The 14545-nt window shown below is 38.7% G+C and overlaps 1 protein-coding gene across 12 annotated transcripts in view; it reads left to right on the forward strand.

The window, feature by feature from the left end:
• The window catches only part of Nek10 (NIMA related kinase 10), a 260109-nt gene that overhangs the window by 185144 nt on the left and 60420 nt on the right, over nt 1-14545 (forward strand). For all 12 annotated transcript variants that reach the window (XR_012436301.1, XR_012436303.1, XR_012436302.1 and 9 more), the window contains one exon: nt 5999-6212. Coding sequence is in view for 9 of the 12 variants with exons in the window: in XM_074043773.1 (XP_073899874.1) it covers nt 5999-6212 (214 nt within the window). In the remaining 3 variants the exon portion in view is untranslated. The remainder of the gene's footprint in view (nt 1-5998; nt 6213-14545) is intronic.

Raw genomic sequence — 14545 nt, forward strand, 5'->3', positions numbered from 1 at the left:
TTTAAGATACTTAGAAGCCATAATAAGTTAGAACTGATAACTTAATTTTACAACTAACTATAAATTAAGATTGCAGAATGTGTTCTGTAACAGATGTAATTTCCATTTAAAGTTATTCAAGACTCCTCATTGTCTGTGTTTGCATTACAAAATTTTAATTTTAGAAAATTTGACCTAAAACCAAAATCAATTGTGGGTTGCATGAAATTACATATTTAATTTGCTTTGGTTTTTTGGTATTTAAAAATTAAAATCTAAAAGAATCAGGGAATAATTTCAAATTTTCTTAGTCTGCTACTTTTTTAAAGAAATCGATGCAAGGGACATATAAAAGCAAAATTGTTCTTAATCATCATTTGTGACTCTGCAAAACATTAAGCTTAGACACAATCACTAAGTAATTTGATAGCACCTTGGAAATACAAGACAACCACTGAAGCAAAAGTTTACTATAATCTTTTTTTTTTGAGACAGGGTCTGCCTATGTAACCTAGGCTGGCCTCGAACTTCTACCTCAGCCTCTTAATTGCTGAGATACAGGCATGCCACACAATGCCTGGCCATTGTAACCATTTTAAAACTATGTGCTGTTTTCAATGTCATATTTCTTCTTTCTTCCACTTTAATATCATCTCAGGTCCTATCTACATTCTGGTCAGGCAGAGCTCACACAGTTTTCATTTCTAATGAGCAGAATCTTCCCTTTTTCCTGTTTATGTGGTGTATAAGCACATTGTATCATTGGGACATTTCTTTCCTAGCAAGCTTTTAAGTTGATAGAATAACTTAGCAGCCCTGAAAGTTTGGGGCAGAAAAAATATATATCTTGTTGCTCTGCCTGGTACCAGCATTGCTATTTTTACCTTCTAGTACACTGTTATGAGAGTATTATCTATTTTTTTAAAGGAAGTGCATTTCCTTTTATGCACAAAATATCCCAATTGCCTTATTTTTCCATCTGTGCCTGGTTGCATAAGCTGTCTGGCACTTTGTTTCAGAGGCAGCCATGATGACTAATGGAACTATACTAGCCATGAGCTCTGAGGACAAACTCCTCCTTCCACTTTTGTTTTATAAAACATGAAATGAATGCAATCGAAAACTGTGTCCCTCTGATTTTTTTCCTCTGGTCTTTCAGAGTGGGTGGAGTGAGAGGCATATCCCAGATTTTTTCTAGAATGAGATTTTATGCCTATTTGGTTAGAGAATCATTGAAGCACACTACGTGCTGAGGGCTCTGTATACAGTCAAGCCATGTACCATACAAGGAATCTGATCACAGAAGGATACAGCTCAAAATAGTAGGGAAGCAAAATTAAAATATATTTGACCTGGCCTTGAGTGCCACAGTCTCTGGTTAGCTTGAAATATTAGGCAACCTCAATGGTTTATCAGGGGAGCACTAACTATCCATGCCATATGGAATAAGGGATTTATTATAGAACTTAGAACTTGCATAATTTTTTGAAGATGCCTTGGAAGTAAAGGTCCAACAATAGAAATTGAGAGATCAGAAAAAGTTACCTTCTAGTCTTGGCACAGGTGAACAAATGTGAACATGAAGCCCACGAAGCTGTTTTAGTGGGATTCAATATTCAGCATATGTTATGACTCTCACTCAAGTCACTCTTAAGAATTTCTCTGAAACCTAAGTGAGGAGTCATTTCAGGACAATGGGGCTGAACTGGAATTTCTGGTAGGAGACACTCCTGTGAGTACCAAAATCTGTGGTTAAATATTTTTGGTATGGATAGGTAAATTCTTTACATGTTAGGCTGAGTTAATTCTTTCATTTATTCTTTGATTTACTCATTTTCTGAGTACCTATCAAGACCCACATCCTATTTTACATGGTGAGAAGATCATAATCAAGGAGGACATCTCCCCTCTCTCTCTCCTGAAGAAGTTTCTAATCTAGTGCTGAAAAGAACACCACAATACAATAATGACAGTAGTTTTCAGTACTTATATGCACACAGTGTACTGAGAATATTTAAAGGGGGACAGTAAGTCTGTCTAACGACAGCCCAAAGTGTTTTCCTAATGAGAATTTGGAAAAGAGTGGGTTTGGTAAGCAGATAAAGGATGGTGTCCAGGACAGGGCAGAAAAACAATTTAAGCAGACAGGGAAAAATAAGCAAAAAAATGGGGGCATAGGAGAGCCCTCAGCTGTTGGGGGAAGTGAAAATAGAAGTACTGGTGTGTTGTTGGGAAATGGATGAGTGGGGGGAGTTCAATAGGGATCTTATGTGGCATTCTGGGAATTTAATTTTTTTTCCCACTGGCCATGAGGTGCTGTTGAGGAATTGTGAGCAAGGGAGTGATGTAGACAGATTTAGGAATTTTATTTAATTAGCAGCTTATAGTGTGATCACAGCTGGACCAGAAGTGATATCATTTAGAAAGAGTATTCCAGCAGTTTGAGTAAGTGGTGATGAAATAGCTCAATAGCTATGGGATGAGAGGGGGAGGATGCTGACTGAAGAAACATTCAGAAGGTAGAAGCCGCAGGACTTGGGGTTAGTGCGAGGGAATGGGAGAGAAATAAACAGTGCATTTTCTTTTCAATGTTTTGAGCTTTTACCATGGGCCAGCACTTTATGGAAATTTCCCCAGCTGATTACCATACCAGTTTAATGAGGTAGATGGTATGCTTATCCCATTTTACAAATGGGCTGTCGAGACATAGAAGCTAAGTAACTTACTCAAGATAAGAAAGAATAAAGTAGTGAGCTGGGATTCTATCCCCAGCAGTCTAACCCAGAGCCTCCATGCCTAAGTGATGTCAAATTACATATTCCCCATGTTACCTGTTCCAGTGATACAAAAACAGCATTGTGGGGAGGAGATGACTAGATGTCAGGAGAACAGAGGCCATTCTGGTTTCCATTGACCACAATACTGTCTATACTGTGTAATTTGTACAGCTACTTTTTTGACTGAAAAAATCCTCAGATGACAGTGCACCTGCTAATACTATCTGAGTCAGTTTCCAGATGTGCAGCCTAACAATTTAGAATATTTGCCCTAATGAAAGGCTTAGATGATCAGTTTTAGAGATCTTTTCTTTTGTTATTGTTGGTTTGCTCACGTGGTAGTGATAACCAACACTTGGCAACCAAGCATTAACCCATTTGCATATTAAGGGAGGGTCATGAGAATCTGATGTAATTAGAAGGTGAAATTTAACAACTTAGTTTATTTTTTGTGATTATGAGCAAAAGTAAGAAACTTAAATACAAATACATCCTTATCATACAACACTTGATTCATGTGCCTGAGACTAATGTAGAGTCCCTGTGCTCAAATGGCCCAGTGCTTGTGGTGTAAGCCTCTGTATATGAGGTTTGAAATTAATAATAATAATTTTATATTTGAATTTGTGTTTTGGAAATGAAGTCCATCAGGCTAAATGTGTGTGTTGGGGACTTGAGTCTTAGTTTGTGGGATGTCCCTTCTGATCCCTGCCTCCTGGGCAGAGGTTTTCATCCATTAGCTCCCTGCTCTCAGAAGCATTGACCTGGCCTCTGTCTCTGTCCCATCACTGCTGCTGCCTTCTAAGTGGCACTGCAGTTGGGTTGAGTCAGAAGGGAAGGCATATTCTACCTCCACCCTCCTCCCCAGTGCCTTCATGCATTTTGGGGGACAAAGAAGAGACACCAGACTTGGCTGGAGGTACCATGGCACATTCTGTGCTAGCCTCTTCTCTACCCCAGTTCTGTGCATCCAGTGTATCCCACCTGCATGGAGGTTGTAATCTTTTGGGGTCACCATGTGCCATCAGTTAGGATGCCAGACTGCAAGAAGGGGAGTCTGACTTCTCCACTCCTGACTAGAACCCCCTCCCCATTTTCATTTTGCAGTAGGTACCATAGATGATGTAGCTGGCCTGGTCTGCACAGTCTCTTGCCTAGTTATTTTATATATAGTAAATGCACAGAGTGATCATTGTTAAATATGAATCCAACAGATGTATAAATGCTTCTGCTAACCAGAGGACAACCCCACTCCTTAGAACATAGTAAAAAAAATCAGAAAGGTACAGTATAAAATTATAATGTCTGATAGCCTAAGACTCATGTATTTTAGACATGGTTAATAAATCCAACAAGAAAGGAACATTCACAAATTTTGATTTAGACTTATTTTGACTACTCTTGTAAAGAATAATTGTGCACTGATGAAGACATCAGTAGAGGGGAAAGCTGTCTTAACTGTGGATGGGTTGCTAAGTCATATGCAAGATATGAAAGTTAGATATTTTCCTGAAAAATCCAAAAAAGTTAAATGCTATTGAGAAACACACATGACTTCAGCAAAGTCTGAGGATTTGAATTTAAAAATAGACAACAGACTATAGTGCATGCTGGAAAAAATGAAAGATCTTGAGGATCAGTTCCATGGCATATGGACTGCCTTCTAGAGTGACTGTGTGACACAGCAACACTCCCTTTAGTGTACAGATCGACATTTTGTGTCTCCAAAATCATGGGAAATATTAACATGCAATGTGTCAAGTTAGTTACTTGAAAAAAATTTCTGTGATTGAAGAAAAAGAAAAATAAAGGCTGCAGTTTGTAAGAAAATTACTATCATTCTCTTATCAGAAACAAAACATAAAACACAAGCTTTACATTCTTACCAGCAGGACTTGGTGAAATTAAAGCAATCAGCTATAGACGAATCATGGTAAATGATTTGTTTGCCTTAAAATGAATGATGATATGTAAGAGATAATCACAAAAGCAAGAATACTTCCTCCTTTGCATTTTATATATTGTGCTATAAGGCCAGCTTTTCATTCTCAGTTCAAAGACTCCTGTTTGTGAACTGTTCTTTTGCTATGTCTATGGTTTTAAATATTGATCTAATTTTTTTTGAGACAGCTATTAGCCCAAGCTAGTCTAGAACTCACAGACCTCCTAACTCACCCTCCCCATCTGGAATTACAGGTGTATGCCACCATGCCTTGCTTTCATTTTATTGTGGTTGCTATTTTGTTTTTTTTCATTGTTGTTATTTGTTTGTTGAGACAGGGTCTCCCTAAGTAGCACAGGATGGCCTCAAATTCCCAGTCCTCCTGTCTCTTCCTCCCAAGTGTTAGCATTACAGAGACATGCCGCCATATCCAGCTGATTTTATTTTTGTCACTGTAAATGCCTTTAACCTCTAAGTAACAGGATTGTGGGTTTTCTTTCTTTCTTTCTTTCTTTTTTTGTAGTACTCAGGTTTAAATTCAGGGTCTCGTGGTTGCTAGGAAGGCACTGTACCATTTAAGCCATGTCCCCAGGTCTTTTTTTTGTTTGTTTAGTTTTTAGTTATTTTTCAGAGAGGGTCTTATGTTTTTGCCTGGGATTGGCTTTGGACTGTGATCCTCCTACCAACACTTCCCCCATAACTGGGATTATAGACACAAACCACCATGCCTGGCTTATTTGTTGAAATGGGGTCTCATTAACTTTTTGCCTAGGCTGGCCTTGAACTATAATCTTCCTGATCTGCACCTCCTGAGTAGCTGGGATTACAGGTGTGAGCCCCTGCACCCAGCTTATATTTATGACTGTGTTTTGTAAGACTTACTAATCAAGTTGTGTTATTATTGCCTATATGTTTCTGGAAAAGATCCCAAATTTGTGATCCCTGAAACGTTCCCTCCTTTAGTTGATCATCAGGGTGTATGCTACTAAGATTCCTCTTTGTCTCGCTGACCTGTAAACTGGCCATAATTTCAGAAAGCACCCAACTCATTCAGGAAAAGATGACCCTATCACCCTGAAGCCTAGGAGAGCTTAACACTCCGCCTGCAAGCCTTGTCTACCCACCCAAGTGCAAAGAAGCAGTGCCAGCCACCCTTTCTCTCCCCAGCTCACCAAAGCTATGTTTGCTTGAGCCTTTATTATTTCAGGCTGTCTTGGTGTACACACAGCAGAGCTTAACCTTGAGCCTCACCCACTGCTATGGTTCCCACACCGACCCTAACTAATCTATCTTCTCTTAGATGCCTGACTCCTGATGCAGAAGCCCGTCCAGACATTATAGAAGTGAGTTCCATGATATCTGATGTCATAATGAAGTATTTAGACACCATATCTACATCCCAGCTGGCCTTGGAGAAGAAGCTGGAACGGGAACGGAAGCGCACACAGAGATATTTTATGGAGGCCAACAGGAGTGCTGTCACATGTCACCAGGAGCTGGCTCTGTTATCTCACGTATGTGCAAATCTCCCATCTCTTCAGCGTGCTGTCCAGTGGGCTGTCTGAAATCCTTCATGCTTGTTTTATGGATAAACCATCTAAAGTTAAGAAAATATTATCTACTTGAAATAATTCAGTATTGTATAGGTACATATTTATATCCATCTTATATTTTATAGATAAAACAACTCAATATAACTGACCTTTGAAATTACTAATCCAGAATTTATTGTATATTGTGAAACCAGAGGTGTCAGAAAGTTCTTTTAGCAATTCTTCAAGTTTAAATTATGGTCTCTGGGTAAAGAGCAACAAATTTTAAATTTAATTTCCTTTCTGATTGCAACTTTAGGGAACACATAAAAATGTGAGTTAATTCAGAGAAGGAAACATTTGAATTTTTCTTACTGGTCTGTGTAATTGTTTTCTGTGCTGTTTGTTGTCATGCTTCAAATCAGAATAGTTTTTCAGATTTTTCTGCCAGTGACCTTTAGATGATTTTGATATTCAGGGGTACTTCTGAACTTAGCTTGAAGATGGATGCCAGTGTTGCTCTTTCCTCTGTGCCTTTCATAATCTCCATTCATGATTCATCCTTTGCTCTTGCTCTGGGCCTTCCCCAGCGGGGACCCAGGAAGGGTCCCTTCAACCCACATGAATATTCTTTTCTTCTGTCCTGAGGATGTAGCTCAAGCCAAAAGCATCATGAAGTCCATTCTTGGTTAGTGTCCTTATTATTACACTCCTTCCCAGGATTCTAAGGCCTTGCTACCCTTCAACTGGGAAAATCATGTAAGAATTTGATCACAAAAAGAGTCAGATCTGATTTCTTGAATGGCAGTATTTCCAGTGAACGCCTTTCTGAGAAGAAGCAAAGCACTACCATTTAGTGGACTTCTCCTGAGGCCTTCGGAATCCAAAAGTTGAAGATCCCTATAGCTTTCTTTTGGGGGAACTCATCTTCATTGCTTTAAATGCTAAGCCCTGCTATAATATCACAAAACAATCCATGATGGTTTTCCAAGGCCTGTTTTCTGTGTGGAAACATATAACTTGAACGAACATACAGCTCTCACTGAGAACAGTTAAATTTTAAACACAAGAAGTTAGAGCTTACTTTGTTATTTTACTGCCTGATTCCATAAAACCCAGGTAATAACAGGAAACACATTATTCTATGTATGTCATGTCCCTTGCCAAATATAATATTTTTAGAAGACAAAAATGCAAGAGATTTAGCTATTTTGACATATCTTAAGTATTTGGAGTCTTCTATTAAGTTTTGCACTACAAAACTACTTAACCAATTTTCAGCTGGATATGAGTGTTTTTATATTAGATTCATGTGGCTGATTTGAGGGTGGAGCTGGTTTAAAATCTAACAACAGAAATCCTCTTATCTTTAGCAAAACACCTTGAGAAGGTGCCACTTTATATATTTATTTTTACTTTCTCAGATTTTTAAAAGAATTCTATATTATGGAAAATGTCAAACACAGGAGTGTGCTTCCTGTTCTCATCCCCCAGCTTCAGCAATTAGCTACTTGGTGCTAATCTTTTGTCACTTGTATCTATACCCACTTTCCCAGATTGTTTTGAAGCAAATCCCAGATTCTGTTAAAGGTAAAAGGTATTTCCAGAAGATCTTGGTTCTTGGGCTCTGGCATGGAAGAATCCAAGCAGAACATGTTGGTGTAAATGGAGTTTATTAAAAGTTAGGGAAGAGCAATAAAAGGGAGCATGGCAGGGCCCAGGTGCAGTCTGCCAGCAGAAAAAGAGCTTCTCTTGTTAGGTACTTTAAAAACCTGCACTAACCCAGGAGCAGGGCAGAACCAGGTGATTTCCATCCAATAATGAATGAGTGGGGGAGGGGAAGGGCAATCCCGGCCAGGTAAAGGTAGTCTGGGCCATCCCTGGGCAACCTGCATTTAAGTCTTGAATTTTCCCTACTTCTAGCCTGCCTCGGTACCACATCATTTCATCTCAGTATTTCCAGAAAGCATTTAACTGTGGAAATTGAGCTCTCTGGCCATGGCCAGATAAAATCAAGTGAAAGCTGTGAAGTCAAGGGAAGGTTGAAAGGGAGGAATAGTGTTGACTTCAGAGACTACTGAGATTAAATTAATGTGTGAATAAACCACAAAACATCAAAAAATGGCATAAACTTGTCAGATAGCATCAATTATATAAGATAAGTAATGCTCATATTAGAAGAATCAAGCTTGTTGATACACCTTATTAATCTAATGCTACCATGTCCAAGTGGTCACCCGCATTAAACCTGTGCATTTCAGTCATGCTGTCAATGCACATTTATTGAGTACCTGCTGTTAGCTAGGCTCTCTGTGTGCCCTCAGGGAGCATCCTGTCTTTTTTGGACCACAAAGCTTATGCTATGGCTTAAAAGAGTCATAAAATGGCTTCTCCTCTTGCCCTTATTTTTAGTTATACTGATAATTTTTCTGCTCGAGATTAATCAAAGTCAACTAAAAGGAAAAAATGCAACTCTAGTATAAATAACTGAGAAGGAAATATTACTGCATTTCATCAAAAGAAAGCATGCACTTAATTGACATTATTCTCACTGGGTAACAATTATTGTTTTTTAAAACTTACATCTATACTAGTGCTGGCAGAAAAATTATAGGTGTAAAATGTTATATCTCTTTTTTTCTTAAGCAGCATTATGATTTTTTCATTTGAAATATTGCAGCGTGCTCTCCCAGAGCAGTTAACATCAATAACACAGCTACACAATTCAACAATAAATGATAGTCAAAGGGAAGAGAAATTAGTGGGTTCAGTGGAACTTTATGCTCTTCAAGAACCAGTGGGGAGATCCATTGTGAATTACTGAAAATTTGCAAATTAGTAGGTAAGCAAACAATTGACGAGAAATGTTAAAGGCTCCTATCTTATGGGGGCATGTGCTATTTTCCTCACATTTTAGCTTATTTTTCATTATGGCAAGTTTTATAATAGGCTAGTAAAGACAAGCACAAGTATATATTTGCAAAGTACTGAGAAGTCTCACCAGTAAAGTTCACTGCTGTATACTGTGGCTTACCCACTATGAAAGCAAAGCAAGGCTTTCTTTTGAAAACTATAAGCCTTTATCATTTTGTAATTCAAAATAAGAGATTGTGAGGAGAGCACAGAGTTGGTAATGATAAGAACTGATCAGGATAAAATGAGGTGTGAATTTTACTTAAATGTCTGATAATTAAAGGGTATTGTAAGATAGAGGGCATTGTAAGTTTTTAATGGTCACAGCTATGATCGGTATTTTGGCACTGTTCCCAGTGTGTTGAACATACAGAGTTAATATCTTTATATGTTGTGTTATATCTGAGACAGAAAAATTACTGTAGACATTTCTAAAGAGTACATTGCTTAGGTCTTCACCAGGAAATAAAAGGATGAGCCTGGAAAAACCTGAAAAATTAAGGGAAAATATTCATTCCATTCAGATTATTGGAGTTTCGTGGATAAAAGGTTAAACTAGTATTATGTGGGTGGATGAAGCTTGTGTCTGTGTGCAAGTGGATCCAAGTTGATGTTCCATGGAAACTGAGGGCAATCATGACAGAAGTATGTTTCTACAGGATGATTTGCAGGGATTACCCTTTCTCTTCCAAGATTTTTGACATGGTTTATTTTTGTCATCCTTTTAAAAGCTGAATAATGATTTCTTTTTACTAGTTTAGTAAGTTAATTCAGGTTGGAAAACTGCTTTTCTGTGCATAAGTGCATATCTAGGAATAGCACAGAGTAAGAAAAGTTGAAAATGCTTACAGTCTATAATTAATAATGAAAGAACAAGGATTTATTTGATGTCTTCCAAATGTAAAACATTATGTTTGATATTGTCAAAATCATAAGAAATTTATGAGTAATGGTCCCAGTAGTGAAGTAGTTTATAACATACTTGGAAAGATAGGACAAATAAGCACATTCAAGAAGAAATTTCTAGTGATTCAGGCCATTTTGGATAAATAACACATGAAATATGTAGGGATATTTCAGAGCAGACAGAAAAGACAGTGTCTTGGCCACTGGATGCGGAAGTCACTCTGAGATGGAAGAGACCATCAAGTGGAGAAACTCTAGATACACCTGCTTATCTCACTTGGGACTAAGAGTCAAACTTAGAGACAGTATTGTTTTAGGCTTTGATTTAATAGGAAAGGAAAGGAAACCAACAATAAGGAACTTGCTCAAGGTCACTCGGCTTGTCAGTGGCAGCCTCAGAGTGGAAACTCGAGTTCTTTGATTTATAATGCATCTTTTTATATTTTTTTTTTGAGAAGTCTAGAAAAGTAGGGTGGTGCTAGATGGTAGAAATACCTTATAAAGGTATTTGGGTTCAATCCTGTGGGTAGTGTGAACTAAATCCCTAAATTTCTCCAAAGTACCTAACAACCACAATGCCAAGGTAAAGGCTAAGTCGTGGTTACTGTATGCATTTCCTTCCTGTTTCTTTTCCTAATGTGGTTTCCACTACGCTCTTCAAATCTGATTCCCATCATACTGACCTGAATACTCTTTCTCACCTTCTCTTCCAATCTTGGCCTTTTAACTGTAGATGTTGTTTTTCTTCTTGCGCTTCCCTTGATTGAACTCCATTAAGTGGTTTTTCCTTTCAAATGAATTAGGTTAAAATCAGTTGTATGGAATGGGAACTTTATTTCCCGTAACCACATTTGACTTTGTTTTGAACCATTGACTCTGCTGGTGGCAAAAAATGGTAGATGTAGCCAGTACCAATTACATTAATCTCTCTGAGTCAGAAAGTTTCTTTCTCATTCCAAGGTTTCTCTTCCCCATCTTCTGGAGGCAGGAAGACACAGAAGCATCTTCTGTGTCAGTGGGAGGGTCCAGGCTCTATATGCTGCCTTCTTCTGTTGGCCTCTGTTGACCTTAGATGAAGTAAATCCATCTCTGTGGTTTTGGGTCTCTGATCTTGTTGAATGTTTATGGCATCTGTTCTCATGTCATCTTTTCTTGTCATGGCTTAAGCCTACTGAAAGGCCCATGATGCCTCAGTTCCCACCATGAGCTCATTAATGATGTCCCTCCTCTGAGGCCTGATTGTGACTTCCACTTAGTTTTTAGTCTGCTCTGTGGTCCCCAGTGCAGTGATTGCCTGGTTAACTCACCATGTAGAACTGAAGCCATACATTCTCACTAAAACACATGGGAGCTTTGGCTTCCAATCCATGCCACAAACAACTCATAGGGATCCCACTGGAAATAGGGATCACAATATCAGCCCTACCAGCTCAAGGGCCTTCTTCCTCTCTTCCTACTCTTCTACCCCAGCTGACTGACATCAGGTATTCATTCCACAAACATTTATGGAGTGCCTCTAAGGTGTCAGGCAATATTGTAGGTACTAAAAATCACAGTGAGCAAAATAGATTATACCTCTATATCCATGTGCCTTTTGGTAAATTCCCATACCAACCATGGAGAATGTAGCATTATCATACTCATGATGCTTCTCTCAAGCTTCCATTCTTTTCTGGCTGCAAATTGATTTCCCTTCAAACCCTCTGTATATTTCTTTCTTTTTTTTGGCAGTACTAGGTTTTGAACTCAGTGTATTTGGGGTTTTTTTTCATCTGTAAATGATGGTTTTTTTTAATTTTATTTTTTATTCATTTATTCACATGTGCATACATTGTTTGGGTCATTTCTCCCCGCTGTCCCTCACCCCCACCCTCTCCCCCACTCCCCCCCTCATTTCCAGGCAGAACCTGTTCTGCCCTTTTCTCCAATTTTGTTGAAGAGAAGACATAAACATAATAAGAAAGACAAAGCATTTTTGCTAGTTGAGTTAAGGATAGCTACACAGAGAGATTCCTAGCATTGCTTCCATGCACAAGTGTGTTACAACCCAAGTTGATTCATCTCTAACTGATCTTTACACTGGTTCCTGATCCCCTTCTCGTGTTGACCTCTGTCATTTTAAGGTTTCTGTATTAGTTCCTCTGGAGTGGGAACATCAAATGCTTTCAAGTTTTGGGTTTCCTACCTATTCCCATATCTCCCATATGTGCTCTCCCCTTGTCATGTGATCCAAGGGCAATCTCATTGCTGCATTTGCCCTAGATCTAAAGACCACATATGAGAAAGAACATACAATTTTTGGTCTTCTGATCCTGGCTAACCTTGCTCAGAATGATGTTCTCTAGTTTCATGCATTTACTTGCAAATGATAAGATTTCATTCTTCTTAATGGCTGAGTAAAATTCCATTGTGTATAGATAACACATTTTCTTAATCCATTCGTCAGTAGTGTGGCATCTTGGTTGTTTCCATAACTTGCCTATTGTGAATAGTGCTGCAATAAACATGGGTGTACAGGTGCCTCTGGAGAAACCTGTGTCGCATTCCTTTGGGTTTATCCCCAGGAGTGGGATTGCTGATCATATGACAGGTCTATGTTTAGATTTTTAAGAAGTCTCTAAATTTTTTTCCAGAGTGGTTGTACTAGTCTACATTCCCACCAACAGTGTAAGAGGGTTCCTTTTTCCCCACATCCTCGCCAACACATATTGTTGGTGGTGTTTTTGATGATGGCTATTCTAACAGGGGTAAGGTGGAATGTTAGTGTGGTTTTAATTTGCATTTCCTTTATTGCTAGAGATGGTGAGCATTTTTTCATGTATTTTTTTGGCCATTTGAATCTCTCTGTGTATTTGTACCAACTGCTCAACTCCATTTTGAGTGGGTGTGAGGAATAAAGACCAGGAACCTTGCAGCTGCCCTCTAACTTTTCTCTACCTTTCTTTTTTTTAAATTTATTTTTATTATTGTTGTTCTAGAGGTACATTGTGACACTTAAAGAACTTTCCCATTTCTGTACTATCTGCCATAAACTCCCTCTATCCACTGGTCTCTCCCAGGTGCTCATCATCCCTGTCCCTCTTGGGTCTGTGAGACTCACCCTCCTGGCCTGGTCTTAGTAGTGGAAGAGCTTTGGAAGGAACAGCACACAAAACTTTCTAATACTGCAAAGTACATTGCCATGCATTCCACAGCAATAATTTCCACTTCTATTTGTTGATGGCTACCCTCCCCAAAGCTGCCTGTCTGGTCATCTCTTGAATTGGAACCAGACATTCCCCTGCACATCTGCTGGCCCTCAGCTGTAGCAGCCCCATGGTGAATGGATTCTTTTCTATTAAGCCAGATGTGTTCTATCCCCTCACCATCTTAATTGGAATCATACACCTTCCATATATTCTCCTTCAACTCCTGCACACCTTTTGCTAGCAAGGGCTAACAATTGTACCTTTGCAATGTAGCCAGTCCATCTTAACCTTTCAGTTCTCATTGTTATTATCTTGTATCATTTCAACATACAGCTTTCTTGCTGTAGTCTCTCCCTCACCTTGATCACTGAATCACTCTTCACTGTCCACCAGGTGTCATTAGCAAATATATGTGCTGCAGTTAGGATGGGGATGGTATTCAAGGTTCAGCAGCCAAGGATTCCAATGTTGTGCTGTGTGCAGGCCTCCATGCTGTGTGCATGAAGCAGGATGTGAAGCAGCACCAGTACAAGATACATGTTAAAAGGTATTTTGCAAAGCATTGGTTTACATGACTGGGGACTGGAGAAGCAGCTACAAAAGTCCACAGGGATGGGCAGCAGGAGGGCCAGCCTTGAAATCTTGGGCACAAGCTATAGCTGCCAGCCACAGGCAGTTCTTTCCCAGTGCAGAGATGCCTCTTATGCTTAACAGACCTGCCAACTGATTGAATCCAGGTCACCACATTACCTAGGACGTATTTCCCTCTTTTAGCCACCCCCAACATGTCTACCAAAATTTCTTTTAAAAAAAGAAAATAAAAAACAACCACACATCTGATCCTGGTAAATCATCTCAAACATAAGATCATAAGAGATCATATAGTGAGTTCCAAAACTTTCCTCAAAGCTTTTGGTAAATTAAAAAAAAAAGATTTCTGTGGTAATCTGATATTGTCAAAACAGTTAAAATATGGTGCATGTAAATGTCATCCAATATCCCATTTACTTGAAAGATTATTTTTTAAATTCACAAATCCTCCAGAAATTGAATTTATTATGGGACCATTATAGTACTTTTCTAATCAGTAGATTACTTTTGCAAACTTTATTGACAGATACTTGATATTTTTGTTAAATTCTCAGATATCTTTATAATTGACCACTTAATTGAACAGATATGCAAGCATTTGAATCCTATTTTCAAATGTGCTATTCACTTATCTGAGTTGCTTTGTTCTTACTATACCACATGCCATTTATAATTGCTGAGCACACTACTAAAAGTGTGTGTCTACAGTCCTCTAAG

This window comes from Castor canadensis, chromosome 10, assembly GCF_047511655.1.
Source record: "Castor canadensis chromosome 10, mCasCan1.hap1v2, whole genome shotgun sequence".
Classification (NCBI taxonomy): Eukaryota; Metazoa; Chordata; class Mammalia; order Rodentia; family Castoridae; genus Castor; species Castor canadensis.